Below are 14,024 nucleotides of genomic sequence, written 5' to 3'. Positions count from 1 at the left end.
CCGTCCTAAATGAGTGTTGTCTTCCAGGCTGGTGCAGACTCGTGCTGGACCGTTGGACCCAGTCAGGGAGTGATCCCTGCCAAGGCTGAGGTGTCTCTGGCTGTCACTGCAAACTTGGATGACACGGAGCAATTCAAGGACGAGGTGGTGCTGTTCATTGAGAACAGTCGTGCCTACGTCATCCCCGTCCAGGCTGTTGGCGTTGGCACCACGATTGTCATTGACAAACCCTTTGGCCCGGAGCTCAACCTGGCGCCCTGCTTCAGGTAGGGAATCTCTCAGCTCCCACTTCCCCATGGGCTCAGCAAGGAGGAGTTCTGCTGCAGTCCCTCAAGCTTCTTCAGTGCTCACAGTCCTGGCTCTGCTTCCCTGAAGCCACAGGGCTTCCTTTGGAAACATTTTATGGCCATCTGCAAGTCAGTCGGTACTCTGAAAGCCACCGAGCTGGAGAGCAGTTGCTAAGTTGTTGCTGAATTGTCTTTAGTCATAATCCATTTGTCTCCTCACTTTATCAAACAAAGATTTGGAGGAAGAGAGCAGGTCCTGGAAGCCTCCAGCTGAGAAATGCTGCCTTTCAAGTACAGACATGTTTCTCTCTGCAGTGATATTGCTTGCTTTGCCATTCCGTCTGGAGTAAGATCTCAGAGCAGCAGCAAGCCTGGGCAGTAGCTTGTTAGCAGCTCCTCGACTGAATGAATGGCGCTGGTTTATTTCCCCTCTGGCCAGGAGCCCTGGAGGAGCAGCAGAATTTCTTTGCCCTGTGTCATCCCCCAGTTGGCTCCTCTCCCCCACTCCGTGCCCGGTTGCTCTTTATTAGACGTGGTGGCTCTTCCCTGGTTTCTCCTGCCTGCTTCCCGAGGCACGGGCAAGCGAGTGTGGATGCAGGACCAGCTCTGGAAGGGGGAGGAAGTGTGGAAGTGTGGAAGTCTGCTGAGGTGGAGTGGGATAAATGAAGAGTCTCGATTGAAATTGGTGAGCTGGAAGGAGAGGATTCAGTGGTCCCAACGTGTGTGTCTGAAACCAGTCATGTTCTTGGAGACAGGAGGAAAAAAGTGCTGTTTGCCTTGTGTTGGAGACCTCCTCAGAGAAGAAGAACAGTCTTCTTGGGGTGGCTCTTCCTTTCTGTGGCTGCAAAGAGGGTCCGTGGTGCTCCGATACCTGAATTCTTGGGGTAGAAAGAGCAGCTTAATCCTACCTTAAGTACTTGGGATAGATTTGGAGAGGTAAAATACGCACCCACGAGCCCTCCACGTACGCAGGGACATCGCAGGGAGGTTGGTGCTTGTCCAGAGTTTCCTGTGCTCAGTGCAGCCACAAGCTGGCTGCACAATGGAGGGGACAGTGTCCATGTGATTCATGTAGTTGTCTTCTGCCCCCCTTTATGTCTTTGCCCGCGGGCTCAGTTTGGAGCTGTTGCCATTGCTGTCGGCTGCAGAGCCGCCACCAGAGGGTGGTACGTTGGGGGCAATGAGGGTTGGATGCTCCCTACGAGACGCCTCAGAGGCATGAACAACAGCTCCCAAGGGGAAGGTGGAGTGGCAGCTAGGCTGTTCCTCCAGCTACTTGCATGTGGGGCCGGCTCTTTACGAAGCTCTTCCTTGCTGGAAGGGTGCCAGCAGAGCAGCTGCTGGATGGTGACAAACCTAGGGGCAGCCAAGGTCTGGCTTTTGGTGAAGCCGAGTGTGCAGTCAGGTCGTGCCCTCAGGGTGCTGAAGCTGGGTGACCAGTGGCAAATAGCAGCTCCCCTGCCATTTTGTGTCTCTGCTTCTCCTCTAGCCTGGATCCCTGCTGTTACCGCTTCAAGATGACAAACAAAGGACGACGCACCCATCTGCTCTATTGGACCACAGAAGGTGGCACCACACTTAAGCAGCGCAAGCGTCTCCCTCGCATCAGTAAGAGCAAGGGCAAGGTTTCCTCCTGTGGCCCCGTGCTGAAGCTTCAGCCGCTGAGGACGGAGCTGATGCCCGGCCAGACAGCGGAGGTGGTGCTGAAAGGCTCCTGCAGCACCCCCCAGGTGAGTTCTGCATCAGGGCATTTCTGCAGCCCCTTGACATTTGCCTGAGCAAATGGGCAAGTGCTTCTGAGAACCTGGTTTCCTGCCATAAGTTACCGTGGCAGCACCAGTTGCTTTCCATGCTCGCCACCATCAGTTGCTGAGGCTTTTTGAGTTCCATGGCTACCATAAAGCCAACTTGGTGGTAGCAAAACATGGCCTGAAGGCACTGTCGCCCCAGGCTCTGTCCAGCATGGCCTTGTACCCTGCCAGGGATGGAGCATTCACCACTGCTTTGGCAACCTGTGCCAGTGCCTCACCATCCTCACAGTGAAGAACCTCTTCCTTGTATCTAACCTGAACTTGCCCTGTTTGAGTTTAAGTCCATTACCCCTTGTCCTGTTGCTGCAGTCCCTGAGAAGAGTCCGTGTCCGGCATCCTTGTAGGCCCCGTTCAGCTAGTGGAAGGCTGCTCTGAGGTCTCCCCGCGGTTTCTCTTCTCCAGGCTGAGCAGCCCCAGTTTTCTCAGCTGGCCTTAAAGTTAGAGGTAGACTGGGAGCCCAGGCAGAAAGTAACTAAAGAAATGGCCAGTTGTCTGTGTGGGGAAGCAGCGAGTGAAACAAAACACCCAGGAAGGTAGGGAGTGTCTGGGAGCAGCATTGATTTTCCTCTGTAGACAGACACGGGCCGGGAGCTTGTCCGTCCCGGAGACCGGGACGAGAGAAATGAACCCAGTGTGCCAGCTCTAATGATCCGAATGATGTCCGTCCACATGGGAAAGTGTTCCAGGGATCATTAGAACTGAGAGCTTGACTTGTGTCAGTATTCCCATCAGCGCTCGCCCCGCTCCCTCAGCCAGCCCCCGTGTGCCGAGGGCAGGCAGGTCTTGCAGCACCCTTGGGTTGCAGCTCAGAGGGGCAGATTTCAGCAGGGTCACTGAGTGTTCTCCTCCCTGGACCCTTCTCTCCGGGGGAAATCCAGCTCTGCAGAGGAGCTGCCGTCTGACCCCGGTGTGCCTTCCCTGGCTCCAGGAGCACTGGGCACAAGTGTTTAAGTGAATGGGGAATAAATGTGCATTAAGCTCCTGCTGCTGCAAGAGTTTGAGAGGTGTTTTAAAGGATTGCCTGAGTGGTAGCTTGAGGAAGACTTGATCTCTCAGCTGGTTGACTCCGATGGGACTGTCCGTGTGCAGTCCTGAGCCCATGAGGCTTTGCTGAAGAGGGAAGAAGGAACCAGAAGGGAAATGGTCAGGCCACTGGTGAGGGTGCCTTCCTGGAAAGCCAAATGGGCATCTGTGATCTCAGCTGTGGCTACCTGGCTCGTGCAGTCCAAGCCAAGAGCCTGGGATTGGGTCTTCCACCTTCCCTAGGTCTCGAGAACTTCATACTCTTGAGGCTGGTTAGAAGCCCAAGACCCTGTGGTGCACGTGCAGCACAGGTGATTCTGACGTCTCTAGGCTCTGAGGAGGAGTTGGGTTGTGGTGGTCTATCAGAGGGAAGAGAGAGGAAAAAAGGGAGGAATGTGGGGAAGTGAAACCATGAGGAGGAATCAGGAAAAGTCTTGGATGTAAGAGCATCCAGCTTAAGTAGAGGGTTTTCATGCCAGGTTGAAGACATCTCTTTCCTGGGGAGGTTTGTTTTACAGGCAGGTCTAGGGGGACACAGTACATCCTAGGAAGGCAGGCTGTCTGTTTGGGGTTTTCCCAGGGATCCTTTCCACTAAACTTGCAAGGGAGGATTTGCTGGCATTGATCCTTCTATCCCCTGTTTCCCTTCATACAGTCTGGTTTGTTTTTTTTTAATGAGTTCCTACAGTTTTCGGTAAGCATTTTGTTTGGCAGTGGGACAAAGCAAAGCAATAACCGTTTGGGCAGGGATTGTTCTGAGAGCTGTAGGCAGCACAAGACTCCTGAGGGCCTTTTGTGGTGGTTGGGTTGTAACACGAGGGACGCGTGAGTGCAGAACAAAGAGGATGCAGCTTATAAAGAAGAGAGGGCTCCTGAGGAGACCAATGGCTGTAACTTCATGCAGTAATGGGGCGTGTGGGTGGGCGGCTCAAAGATGCAGTGTGTTTTGTGGACACCCTGATAACACCCGCTGGGGGCCGTGTGGCTCGCATGCAGGTGGTGAAGGAGAAGCTGCTGTGTCACGCCATCGTGGGCAAGGAGGGAGTGAAGAATCTGATCGTGCAGGTGGACGTCACGTGCGAGTTCATTGCTCCTGCTCTGCAAATATCCAGCCGAGAAATCACTTTCCGGGTGGAGAAGGTGAGTCTCTGCATTGCATCCTGGCACTGACTGGTGTGGCTGGGGTGTGCCTGTGTCCTAAGGAGGAAGTTCTCCAAGTCCACAGAGCTTTGGCTGTTGACTTGAGCTAGGCCCAGCTTTTGTCATGAATGCCGAGATCATTATTTCACCCCTGTGGGGCTGGGGACAGTCTCCGCAGCTCTATTCTGCCCTTCTCGAGGTGGAGACAGAATTGAGCTGCTGAGCCAAGGGCACGGGCTGAGATGTGGGACCCATGAGAGCAGCGTGGGCTTTGGAAGAGCCACTTGGTGTGCTGGGGCTGCAGGTGGAGAGCAGATCCCTCCTCACCCTCCCTGAGGTGGTGGTGAGAGGAGTGAGGATGCTGCTAGAGATGAGGCTGTTCTCTAAGTTGAGCCAGGTAGAACTGAGATTACAGCTGCTCTGGCGAGGGGGAGCATGCCCCCCTCTAGAGAGACGCCAGTGTCTGTAGGCAGGGTTTTGAGGATCTTCCAAGGTGTGGTGATGTCCGAGCAGCGATCGTGTAGGGAAGCTGAGAAAAGCTGAGATTCCTGTCAACTCCTCAAGCTGATGAGGAAAAACTGGCATCTCTTGCGCCTCTTTGCCTTCCCTGCCGTCGGTATGGGTGCTGCCTCTTTGCCTTTCCCAAGCCTCACCTTCTTCAAAGGACCCACGAGTGCCCTTCAGCTGCAGCGATGAGAGCACCAGTGCAACGTGTGTGCCCTTTAGTGTCTGGATCCCGACTCCTGCATCACCTTTCCCCGTCACGTGAGGTGTCTGAAAAAGAGCAGATAGCTCATGATTTAGTTTCTGCGGTTTCAGGTCTCTCCTCCACTTCCCAGGCTTCCAGAGAAGCACAAATCCTGTGAGCAGGCGGTTCACATCTAATCAGAAGCTTTTCAGCTCCCCCTGATGTCTGCCTGTGGTCTGCTTGATGCCACATGCTCCCATGTGTTGCGTGCTGCGACACTGCAGGAGTTGGATGCCAATGCATCCACAATTAGTTTCCCAAAGACTGTCTAGTTTAAATAAACCATGCAGGAAGCGCGGAGCAATGCATGGACAGGAGGAAAAGGCTTAGGCTGAGCTTAGCTTTGAGGCTGCAACATCTTGTCAGTGGAGCAGGGGCAGCAGGTTGCGGCCAGACTGTTGAGGTTTGGAGCTGTCTGCATGTGCCCGTGAATGTTCAAAGCTGACCTCGGGCTGCTGCAGGCTGTCCGCTGCAGGCCATATCCTGCTTGCTTGCCTCCTCTGAGCAGCATCACTGCCTTACAGGCCTGGCAGAGCTGATAGTGTGGTAAGAAACTACTGTATGGGAGTGGAAATGGCCTTGTGCCTTGTGCCTGTGTGTCCTCTCTGGGCAGGAGAGGACACACAACTGGAGCCAGAGTGGGTTCACTTTCTGTTTTGGATCTTGCTGAAGCAGCTGCCTCCTCTGGGGGGCTGCTCCCTCATCTGTACGAGACTGTTTCCCTGTCCCCTGGGGAAGGCTGTGGGTTCTAAACGCGAAAGCGTCTGCTAGAGTTGGAGGACAAACTTTGCAGAGGGGTAGAAACCAATCAAAAGAGTAAATAGAGATGGATGCACTTTTGGGGTTGGAAAATTTGAAATGCGTCTGAAGGGGAGGAGGTCCATGGCCACTTCAAGGTCATTTTTTCTTGTCTCCTGTTTCTGTAGCACCCCAGTGATGTCCTGGCTGTGATGTATAAGCCTCTCTCTGTAAAGAACATGTGCTCGCTGCCCCTCAGCGTGGTCCTTGCCTTAGAGCAGCCCTTCTCCATCTGCACTGCGGACCAGCAGCCTCTCCCTGCAGATGCTCAGGTGAGCAGCCCCGGACTGTCTTGCTGCTGGGCTTTGAAGGGGGATGAACGTGGTGGTGTGTCTCTGTTGGGAGGTCCTCCATGATGGAAGTGTGTTCTGTAGAGTCTGCAGTAAAGTGGCCCGAGCTAAATCAGATATGAAACGAGCTGCTGAAGGAAACAGAATGCCATCTGAATCGGGAAGAGACCTCCTGGCTTGAAGACAGGGGGAGGAGGGAGCAGGCACCCAGCTGTGGGCAAGCTGTAGGAAAGGTGTCTGCTGGAAGGCATGCCAGCTCTCCAGCAGCCATCTTCAGATAAGCTGGGGAACAGCTTGCTGTCTTTGAGGGCAGCCCTGCCTTTGGGAAGGCTGAGGTAGGCTTCTCCAGCTGCTGTCTGGCTCCTGCCCTGGTGTGTGCGGAAGGTGTTGGGCATGGGCTCTGCAGTGCACGTGTTGTCAGAGGTGCAGCCACCGCTGTGCTGCAGGCTAAAGGAGTTCCTCCAGAGTGAGGGCGAAGGCCTGGGTGCCAGAGTGCTGCTTTGGTTGTGTTTAGCAGGTGGCTTCTGCGGCTCCAGAATTCAGGAGACCAATGTGGATTTCCTCTTGTATTGGTGCAGAGCACAGAACCGTGAGCCTCAGGCAGCTTCAGAAAAAAGTGCGGTGCTTGGTCAGACAGCGTGAAGAAAATGAAGGATGAAGCCAGAAGCCCTTGTTGGGGTCACATGTTGAACATTTTCTCTTCATCTCCTTGCAGCCCATGAAGCTGAGGACAGGGGAGGAACTTCAACTCTGCATCGGATTTAACCCTGCTTATGAGGAGGATTTGCTTATCCGGGCAGCGGAGAAGGCTCTGAAGATCAAGTTCCTGGAGCATCCTCACGAAGAGCAGGTCACCGTCCGGGGAGAAGTCTACTTCCCGAATCTCCAGATCCAGACCACGGCCGTGGACTTTGGCTGCATCTTGAATGACACCAAGGATGTGCGTTACATGGAGATGACCAACTGCAGCCCACTGGTTGTCCAGTACCACTGGGCATTCCTGAAGGACAGCCAGGTGAACCCAGTGAGGTATGCGCACCTCTCCCCCTCCTGGAAGCTCTTCTTCCTGGTGTCCTGATTGTGGTTTGCAAAGCCTGAGGCCATTTGCCTGATCTGCCAAATTGTTTTCAACCTTCCCTTGAGGAAATCACACCTCTCAGTTGTGCTCAGCCAAGGTGCTCAGGGAACAGGTGATCTCCACCGGTTTGATGCTGGGAAGGAGACAGCATTCTCCAGCCAGGCTGGGACTGCAGGACACTACTGACCCTTTTCACATAGCCATAAGCTGGAGTTCTGCTTTATCTCTGCAGCTGCAAAGGCATGCTTCGGCACTTGGAGAAGCGGATGTAGAAGGTGTCCTTTCCTGCTAAGCCCATCTGTTGTCATTTTGTACTAAGATCCTACCCAGGCACTGCCATCAGAGTGACACACTGCTGTCGCAGTCCCTTGCTCTGCTTTGCTGTAGGCCTGTATGGGTTCCTGGGGGCAGGAGGGCTGATGTAGAAAGCTGCTTTCTCAGATCTTCGTGGCCTGAGGCAAACAGCCCCTTGAAGTGAGTGTTCATCTCTTGAACTGCACGTCACATTCACAGAAGAGCTATGTAGAGTTTTAGTGAGGAATGGCAGGTTCTGCTGTGACTTTAGGTCCAGCTGTAGATGCTGGAGGGAGCCCTTGTATGGACATCCCTGGGAAGGAGGACCATGCAGTGGTGGTCTATGGTTTCCAAGGCCAAGAGCAAACTTGTAGTGGTGCTGAAGCACATCTAGAAGCACATTCCTAGTGCTCCTTCTGCTGCGGCTTCTCTGCATAGCACAAAAGTCTGCTCTGGGCAGTTTGAAGGACGGTAGCAAATGGTTTTCAGTAATGCCCTAGGAAACCCAGCAAAGTTCACCACATGGCACTGAAGCGCTGTTATTACAAACAAGGGAAACGATCAAGAAGCAGCTGTGTGAAGGGAATTGGGATCTGACTCGGAGGAGGTGACCTCTTGGGAACTGGAGATGAGCTGTGGCTATTAGGAGGGCTTGGGGGAGACGACTAGGGCACTGGAGCACTCCGGGGTGCTCCGCAGACACCATGGGATGCTGTGTGCCAGAGCTGGAAATGAAGATGGTCTCTAAGGTGTTACCACCTCAAAGTGTTCATTAGGAGCCTGCAGAAGAGCAGCGTGTCAGATGTTATTTCTGGTCCACACTAAGCACTGTTGGTATTCTAAATTATCAGCTCTAACTCAGTCTGACATGGAGGGAATCAAACATCAGGTCTCATGAAGGGGAGATCAAAGACTGGAACTTTCCCTACCTGGGACCTTGCTGGAGCTGGTCATCAGAGACTCCCAGGATCAGTCGCACACATTTATTTTGGTCAGGAGAGAAAAATGCTGTTTCTCTGCCTCAACAAGACTTTGTGTGTTTACATTTTTTTCTTTCTAATTGTCCAGCCCGTTCTTTCCTCCTTGCTCTTTGGTCATTGCTGCTACCTGGGGCAGAGTGATCATATGAGCAACACAATCCAACTGTTGCTGTGTGGCTGGACATAGGCAGTGTAGACCAACGTGTGCCCTTTCTCTGACTTCTGAGGCATGAATCTCTCATGGTTACTCTTGTTGTAGACCCACGTGGTTAGAGACAGACTAACCCTAAGCCTCACCCCTTGGACGTCTGAGAGCTCAAAGCTGAGCTAAGACTTTGCACCAAGGTGTTTTCTCCAGTGACGGAATGGATCTTCAGAATCACGCAGCAGGAGATAGCAGATCTGGAGGCAAGCAGTTGCCAGCTGCCTGCAGCGCTGCTGTGCCAGTGTCATTGCCAGGCGTTGACCTGCTCCATCCCAGTTTTGGAGCTCATTGCTGAGCTCACACCACTGATGCCCCCGCAGGGGCCCCATCCTGCCGAGGAGCTGCTGTGCAGACTTCCCTCCCTCCCACTGCAAGGTCCCTGAGCAAAGGTCTGTTCTTTTTCCAGGTTCATGGAGACAGAGCCCCTCGCCTTGGGTGTGGAGGAGGTAAGTGGGAATCTGTCTCACTTCCACATTTCCAGTGTAGCAAGCAGTTACGTACTCCCACTCCCACTGGTGTCCTGGGTGCTGCTGCCGGAGTGGCCTCATGTCATAACAAGCGCATCGCTGGTCATTGGAGAGGCCACATGGGAGGTGTTATAGGGCTGGTCAAGAACACTCCTTGTGCGGCAGCTATGGAGGACTTTATCCATCTTGGTCCTCATCAAGTGGTGGGTAGGAAATTCCTGCAGCAGCATTTGCTGCAGCAGCATTTGCTGCGGCAGCATTTGCTGCAGCATCTGGAGAGAGCAGGATGTGAATCAGAGACAGGGAAAAGCATGAGGAGTGCGAGGAGCTGGGCTGGATCCTGCCCCCGGCTCCACAGGCTCTCAGCTCCCAGTCTCGTGTTCTTCTGAGGTCAGGAAAAGGTGTTTTTGAAGGCAAGTTCTGCAGCAGAGAGAATTTCTTGCTGCCAGGAGACATCACAAATGAATGTAGTGTATTAGCTACTGCATTAATTGGGACTGTGGGAGAAGGTTTTCCCCATGGTCTCTCCGTTGGTGAGTGGAACGGCTGCAGTGTGAGATGAGGATGATGTTGCCTGTGTTTGAGGAAGAGGCCCCTGCAGCCACGTCTGTCCTTTGGCCCAAGCCGAGGCTGCTCTCCTGCATCAATCCCGTGCTCCACGTGTGGATCTCTCCTCCCTGCGTGCAGGTTTTCGATATCCTGCCGCTGCACGGTGAGCTGCAGCCGGGCCAGAGCCAGCGCGTCTGCTTCTCCTTCTTCGGCCACGCCAACACCGTCAGCCAGGTCACGGCGCTGTGCGGGGTGGAGGGAGGCCCGAGCTACGAGGTGGCTCTGCGTGGGGAGGCCTCGCGCATCAGCTACCTCCTGGACACCACCGAGATCGACTGCGGGCTGCAGGTGCCGCACGCTGCTCTTGTCAGTGCTCCTTGCCTCCAAGCATGACCGGTGGGCTGCTGCCCACCCGGGTCCAGGGCTCTCCCCCCTTCCCAGCTGCTTCGCTGGCTCTGTGGCTTGGAAGTCCAACGTTTGGGGGATACCTCCAAGCTGGCGTTTAATGGCCATCTCCACCCCAGCCCAGCCCAAAGCTGGGAATCCCTCCTCTAACTAACGCTGCCTCCTGGGGCAGGCAGGATCCCAGTGGTGATCTGCAGAGGGATGTGTCCCTGAGACATCCATCCGCTGATCTGCTCCTAAAGCCCAAATGAGGTGCTCTCTTTTAATGCTCCTGATTCATCAACCAAGGAGGCAGCTGACTTGGGCTTCCAGTCACCGTAGCCGGATAGAATGTCCCCGAATAACCCTCACTGTACTTCTTTCCGGTTACAACCCCCACAGCTGTTTCCAGCTGTTGGCCCTGTGTGCGTTGCCCTCTCTCCCTCCCTTTTGGCTTGTGTTGTGCCCACAAATACTTGTGTGCAGGTGCCTTTTCTCCTGAAATGCCCCAATGCCTCCTCCTGCGTTTCAGCTCGCAGTTGGGTGACACCTTCAAGTGCAGAGAGCTTGTGTCCCCTACTTGCTTTATTACTGATCTTTCCATGGTTGCTATTGCACCTCTGCCACAAATAGCTGTTCCTGTGTAGGGCCCAGGGGTACCCTGTGGCCGCGGGCTGCCCAGGCTAACCCAGAGAGCCCAGTGCCCATCTCTCCTGTGCGCTCCCTGCTTCTGGGCTGTGTTCCTTTGCTTTCAACCCGATGGAAGAGGAATGAAATTCTCGGCAGCAGACGTGTGCCTGTAACTTCCTGCTCTTCTGTCCTCTCCTCAGGTGTTTAACAAAGTCACGGAAGCAGCGGTGACCCTGCAAAACAGTGGGAAGCTGGGATTTGCCTTTGCGGTGCTGAGCCCCGGCACAGGCACTGCAGCCAGCCCTCTGCCTGGCGTGCCCCTGGTCGTGCCCAGCAGGGTGAGTAGCACAAGGGCTTCACCCGGTCTGTGTCAGGCTGCCCAGGAGAGCGTTTTGGGGGAAAACAGGGGGAATGAACACACAAGCCCCGTCCAAAACCAGCCAGGAGACACAGGGCTGTGAGCGACTGTTGCAGAGGCAGAGGAGGTCCATCGAGCAGAATCCTAACAGAGCCCCTGATTGTCCTTGGGCGCCGCTGGCTCTGCTGTCCTACAGCAAGCACCAGTGGGAGGCACGAGTGCTCCGGGAGCTCTTTGGAGCTGAGTGCTGAGCTCTCTGGTTGTGCCATCACTGGAGCATCACTCCATCCCAGCTTGTCATCCTGCCTGGGTGTCTTAGAGCTGGAGCAGTGTTCCTGTCTTGGTGCCCTTTTGCGATGGGAAGAGGAAGCCAAAGGGCCAAGTGGCTTCCACCTTCCTCAGTGCCTGTCCGTCTGAGGGGTGACATGCTGATGTCCTCTCCTGCAAGCTGCTGCCAGGAGCTGCTGGCCCTGCTGGAAGCAGAGGCCCTTCTCCGTTCTTCCAGAGCAGCTGGTGAAAGAGCTTTGGTTTGTTGTGCCTGGCTCTGGCTAGCAGAGGGTAAACCCTGTGAGCAGAAGAGCTGTGAGACTCAGGCGTTTGGATACAGGAAAGCTGGAGGTGGTGATGTCTGATGTTTCCTTATGTATGAGAACCTGTCTTGTGCTCTCAGCGCATCTGTCATGTGAGCCATCCCTCCACTGAATCCTCTTTGGTACACTACGTCCCTCCCTCTTGTGTGCCCTGCAGGGTTACGTTGAACCTGGCAAGCAGCAAGTGCTGAAAGTGTATTACCTGCCAGGAGTGCCTGGAGTCTTCTGCAGGGCTTTCCAGATCCAACTGGGTCACCTGGAGCCAGAAAAAATCTCCCTGAAAGGAGAGGGGACCTTTCCCAGGATCCACTTGGACCTGCCCAGGAACATCAAAGGTGAGCACTGCCTGTCTGCTCGGCTTTCCCCCATGCCATATGCCCACAGGGCAGCTCACAGGCACCTCGAGCAGGCCTGGAGGTTTCAGGGCTGTCAGACAAGGTCAGCCCTCTGGTTGCTTCTTTAGCCTCTGGCAGACGAGCCCATGTGGGCTTTGCCGCAGGAACCATCATGCACAGCTTGCCAAGAGGTCTGGGAAGATGATGGCTGGGCAGAAAAGCTTGGGAAAGCTGTAATAGAGGCTGGCAGGGATTTTGACAGGGGTTGGGTTTGCATCACGCTGTGGGGCTGAGATGCTCCTGTGTGGCGAGAAAGACGGGTGGGGGTGAGAAGCAGCAGGATCTCCTTTCCCTACATTGCTGGAGCAGTTTGTGTCTGGGTGTCGGGGGAATGGGGCTTCCCGTCTTCCGTGGGATTTGTGCTGCCCCACTGCTATGGGTGGTGTTCTGTGCTTTCAGGCAACGCCAAATATGAGAAGATCCTCCTAAAGGCCAAAGAAAAGCTGGACAAAGGCAGCCAGAGAGAAGAGGCCATTGCTCTGGGGGAGGCTGTGGCAGCCGAGCCCCGCGTGGACGACTCGGGCACCGTGGTGAGTAGAGCTGCTGCCCTGTCCCGCACGTGCCACCCTCCTGCGAGACACTGGAGCCCCTGCGCCCCACGGCAGCTGCCCAGGGCCCTGCCGGCACTGGGCACCTCCCTGCACGCCCCTGGCCACGGAGTGTGTCAGCTCAGCGTGCCCCTTGGGCTGCCCACCTCTGGGAGTTGTCCCTCGTGGCGATGCGCCAGCTCCTGACTACCCCAGGGAGATGCTGAAAGCTGTGCTCGGGCAGTTGGGTTTCTGGTGCTCTGAAGGACACACAGGGCGGTGCTGGGGGGTTTGTTGCTCACCGGCCAAACCCTGCCAGGTTTACAGAGCGTAAAGCAGCAGCCTGAATGCATCCTGAGGCTGTGCTGTGTATCTCCAGGAGGCTCCAGCTCTCTCATGGTTCCCTTTCCAGGAGAGCTTTTGTCCAGGCTGCTTTGGCACTGACTGGAGGCAGGGACATACTTGGAGCTTTGGAAGGTTTCTGGCTTGTTTGTGTGTCTGTCCAGATCAGCTTTGATAACTGGGCAGGCAGAGACACTGGAGTTCATTTCTGTGGGGATATGATCCTGCCTGAGAGAGCAGGAAGTGTCACAGACACCGATCAGTGAGGCAGACTGACTCCATCGCCCCTCTCAACAAGAGCATGGTGGGATCCTCCACCCGAGACAAGCTTGTGCCTTGGGAAGGACCTTGGCTAACCAGCCCCTGTCTTTCCTTTCCTCAGTGGGATGCTCAGCTGCAGATGCAGATGGAGGAGATGCTGATTGAGGAACATGCCCTGGAGCAGCAGAAAGCTCTCGCCTCCCGTCCCCCAGAGGACACTGCCTTTCACCAGCGTGTACATCGGAGGCTTCTCAAGTTAGTAGGGACTCCTGTAGCCTGTCTTCAGGGGCCGCGAGGGTAACAGCCAGCAGTGCAGCCCTGCCCCTGAGAGCTCCTTGTGTCTCAGAGTTGGGAATAGCTGAAGACTTCCGAAAGGGCCTGATGCTGAGAGCTACGCCGTGCTCCCTGTGGGCAGCTCGGTGTCCTCACTTGCACAGTGCTACCCTGAGCTCTGGAGGTGCTCCACTCCCCACAGTTGCTGGGTTCTGTTCTCAGAGCTGAGGGGGTGCAGACCAGCAAGCCCTTGCAGACAGCACAGGCACCACCCCTGCTGACCAGCTGTGAAAGGGGCATCTCCAAGCCGGTGTCTTTGTGCCGAGAAGCAGACCCCACTAAGCAGGAAGAGCAGGGAATGGTCCAGATCCCTTATGTGCTTTTCCAAGTGGGATTGCCTGCAAAAAGACCTTCACAGCAATCTTGTAGTGTTGGTTACTGCACGCGATACTCTCAAGCGCTGCTTTGGGGACAGATCTGGCTGCAGAGCAGTGGAGGTATCCTCTGCAAGGAAATCCTATGAGAAGGTCCTGAAGCAGTTTCAGGCTTGGGCCGGACACCAGCTTAGCAGTTTCATTGAGACCCGTGGAGACG

The 14,024-nt window shown here is 55.0% G+C and overlaps 1 protein-coding gene across 1 annotated transcript in view; it reads left to right on the top strand.

Moving 5' to 3' along the window:
• Positions 1-13,458, top strand: part of LOC136005853 (hydrocephalus-inducing protein-like) — a 106,912-nt gene extending 93,454 nt beyond the window's left edge. The window contains exons 50-60 of the mRNA XM_065663746.1: positions 28-266; positions 1,777-2,017; positions 4,118-4,261; positions 5,936-6,079; positions 6,813-7,126; positions 9,061-9,100; positions 9,809-10,018; positions 10,885-11,022; positions 11,790-11,967; positions 12,427-12,557; positions 13,279-13,458. Coding sequence (XP_065519818.1) covers positions 28-266; positions 1,777-2,017; positions 4,118-4,261; positions 5,936-6,079; positions 6,813-7,126; positions 9,061-9,100; positions 9,809-10,018; positions 10,885-11,022; positions 11,790-11,967; positions 12,427-12,557; positions 13,279-13,458 — 1,959 coding nt within the window. The remainder of the gene's footprint in view (positions 1-27; positions 267-1,776; positions 2,018-4,117; positions 4,262-5,935; positions 6,080-6,812; positions 7,127-9,060; positions 9,101-9,808; positions 10,019-10,884; positions 11,023-11,789; positions 11,968-12,426; positions 12,558-13,278) is intronic.
• The last annotated feature ends 566 nt before the right edge of the window (positions 13,459-14,024 follow it).

Source organism: Lathamus discolor, chromosome Z (assembly GCF_037157495.1).
Source record: "Lathamus discolor isolate bLatDis1 chromosome Z, bLatDis1.hap1, whole genome shotgun sequence".
NCBI classification, from domain to species: Eukaryota; Metazoa; Chordata; class Aves; order Psittaciformes; family Psittacidae; genus Lathamus; species Lathamus discolor.
The sequence above is the reverse complement of the archived record's forward strand: the minus strand, read 5'-3'. Positions and strand labels throughout refer to the sequence as shown.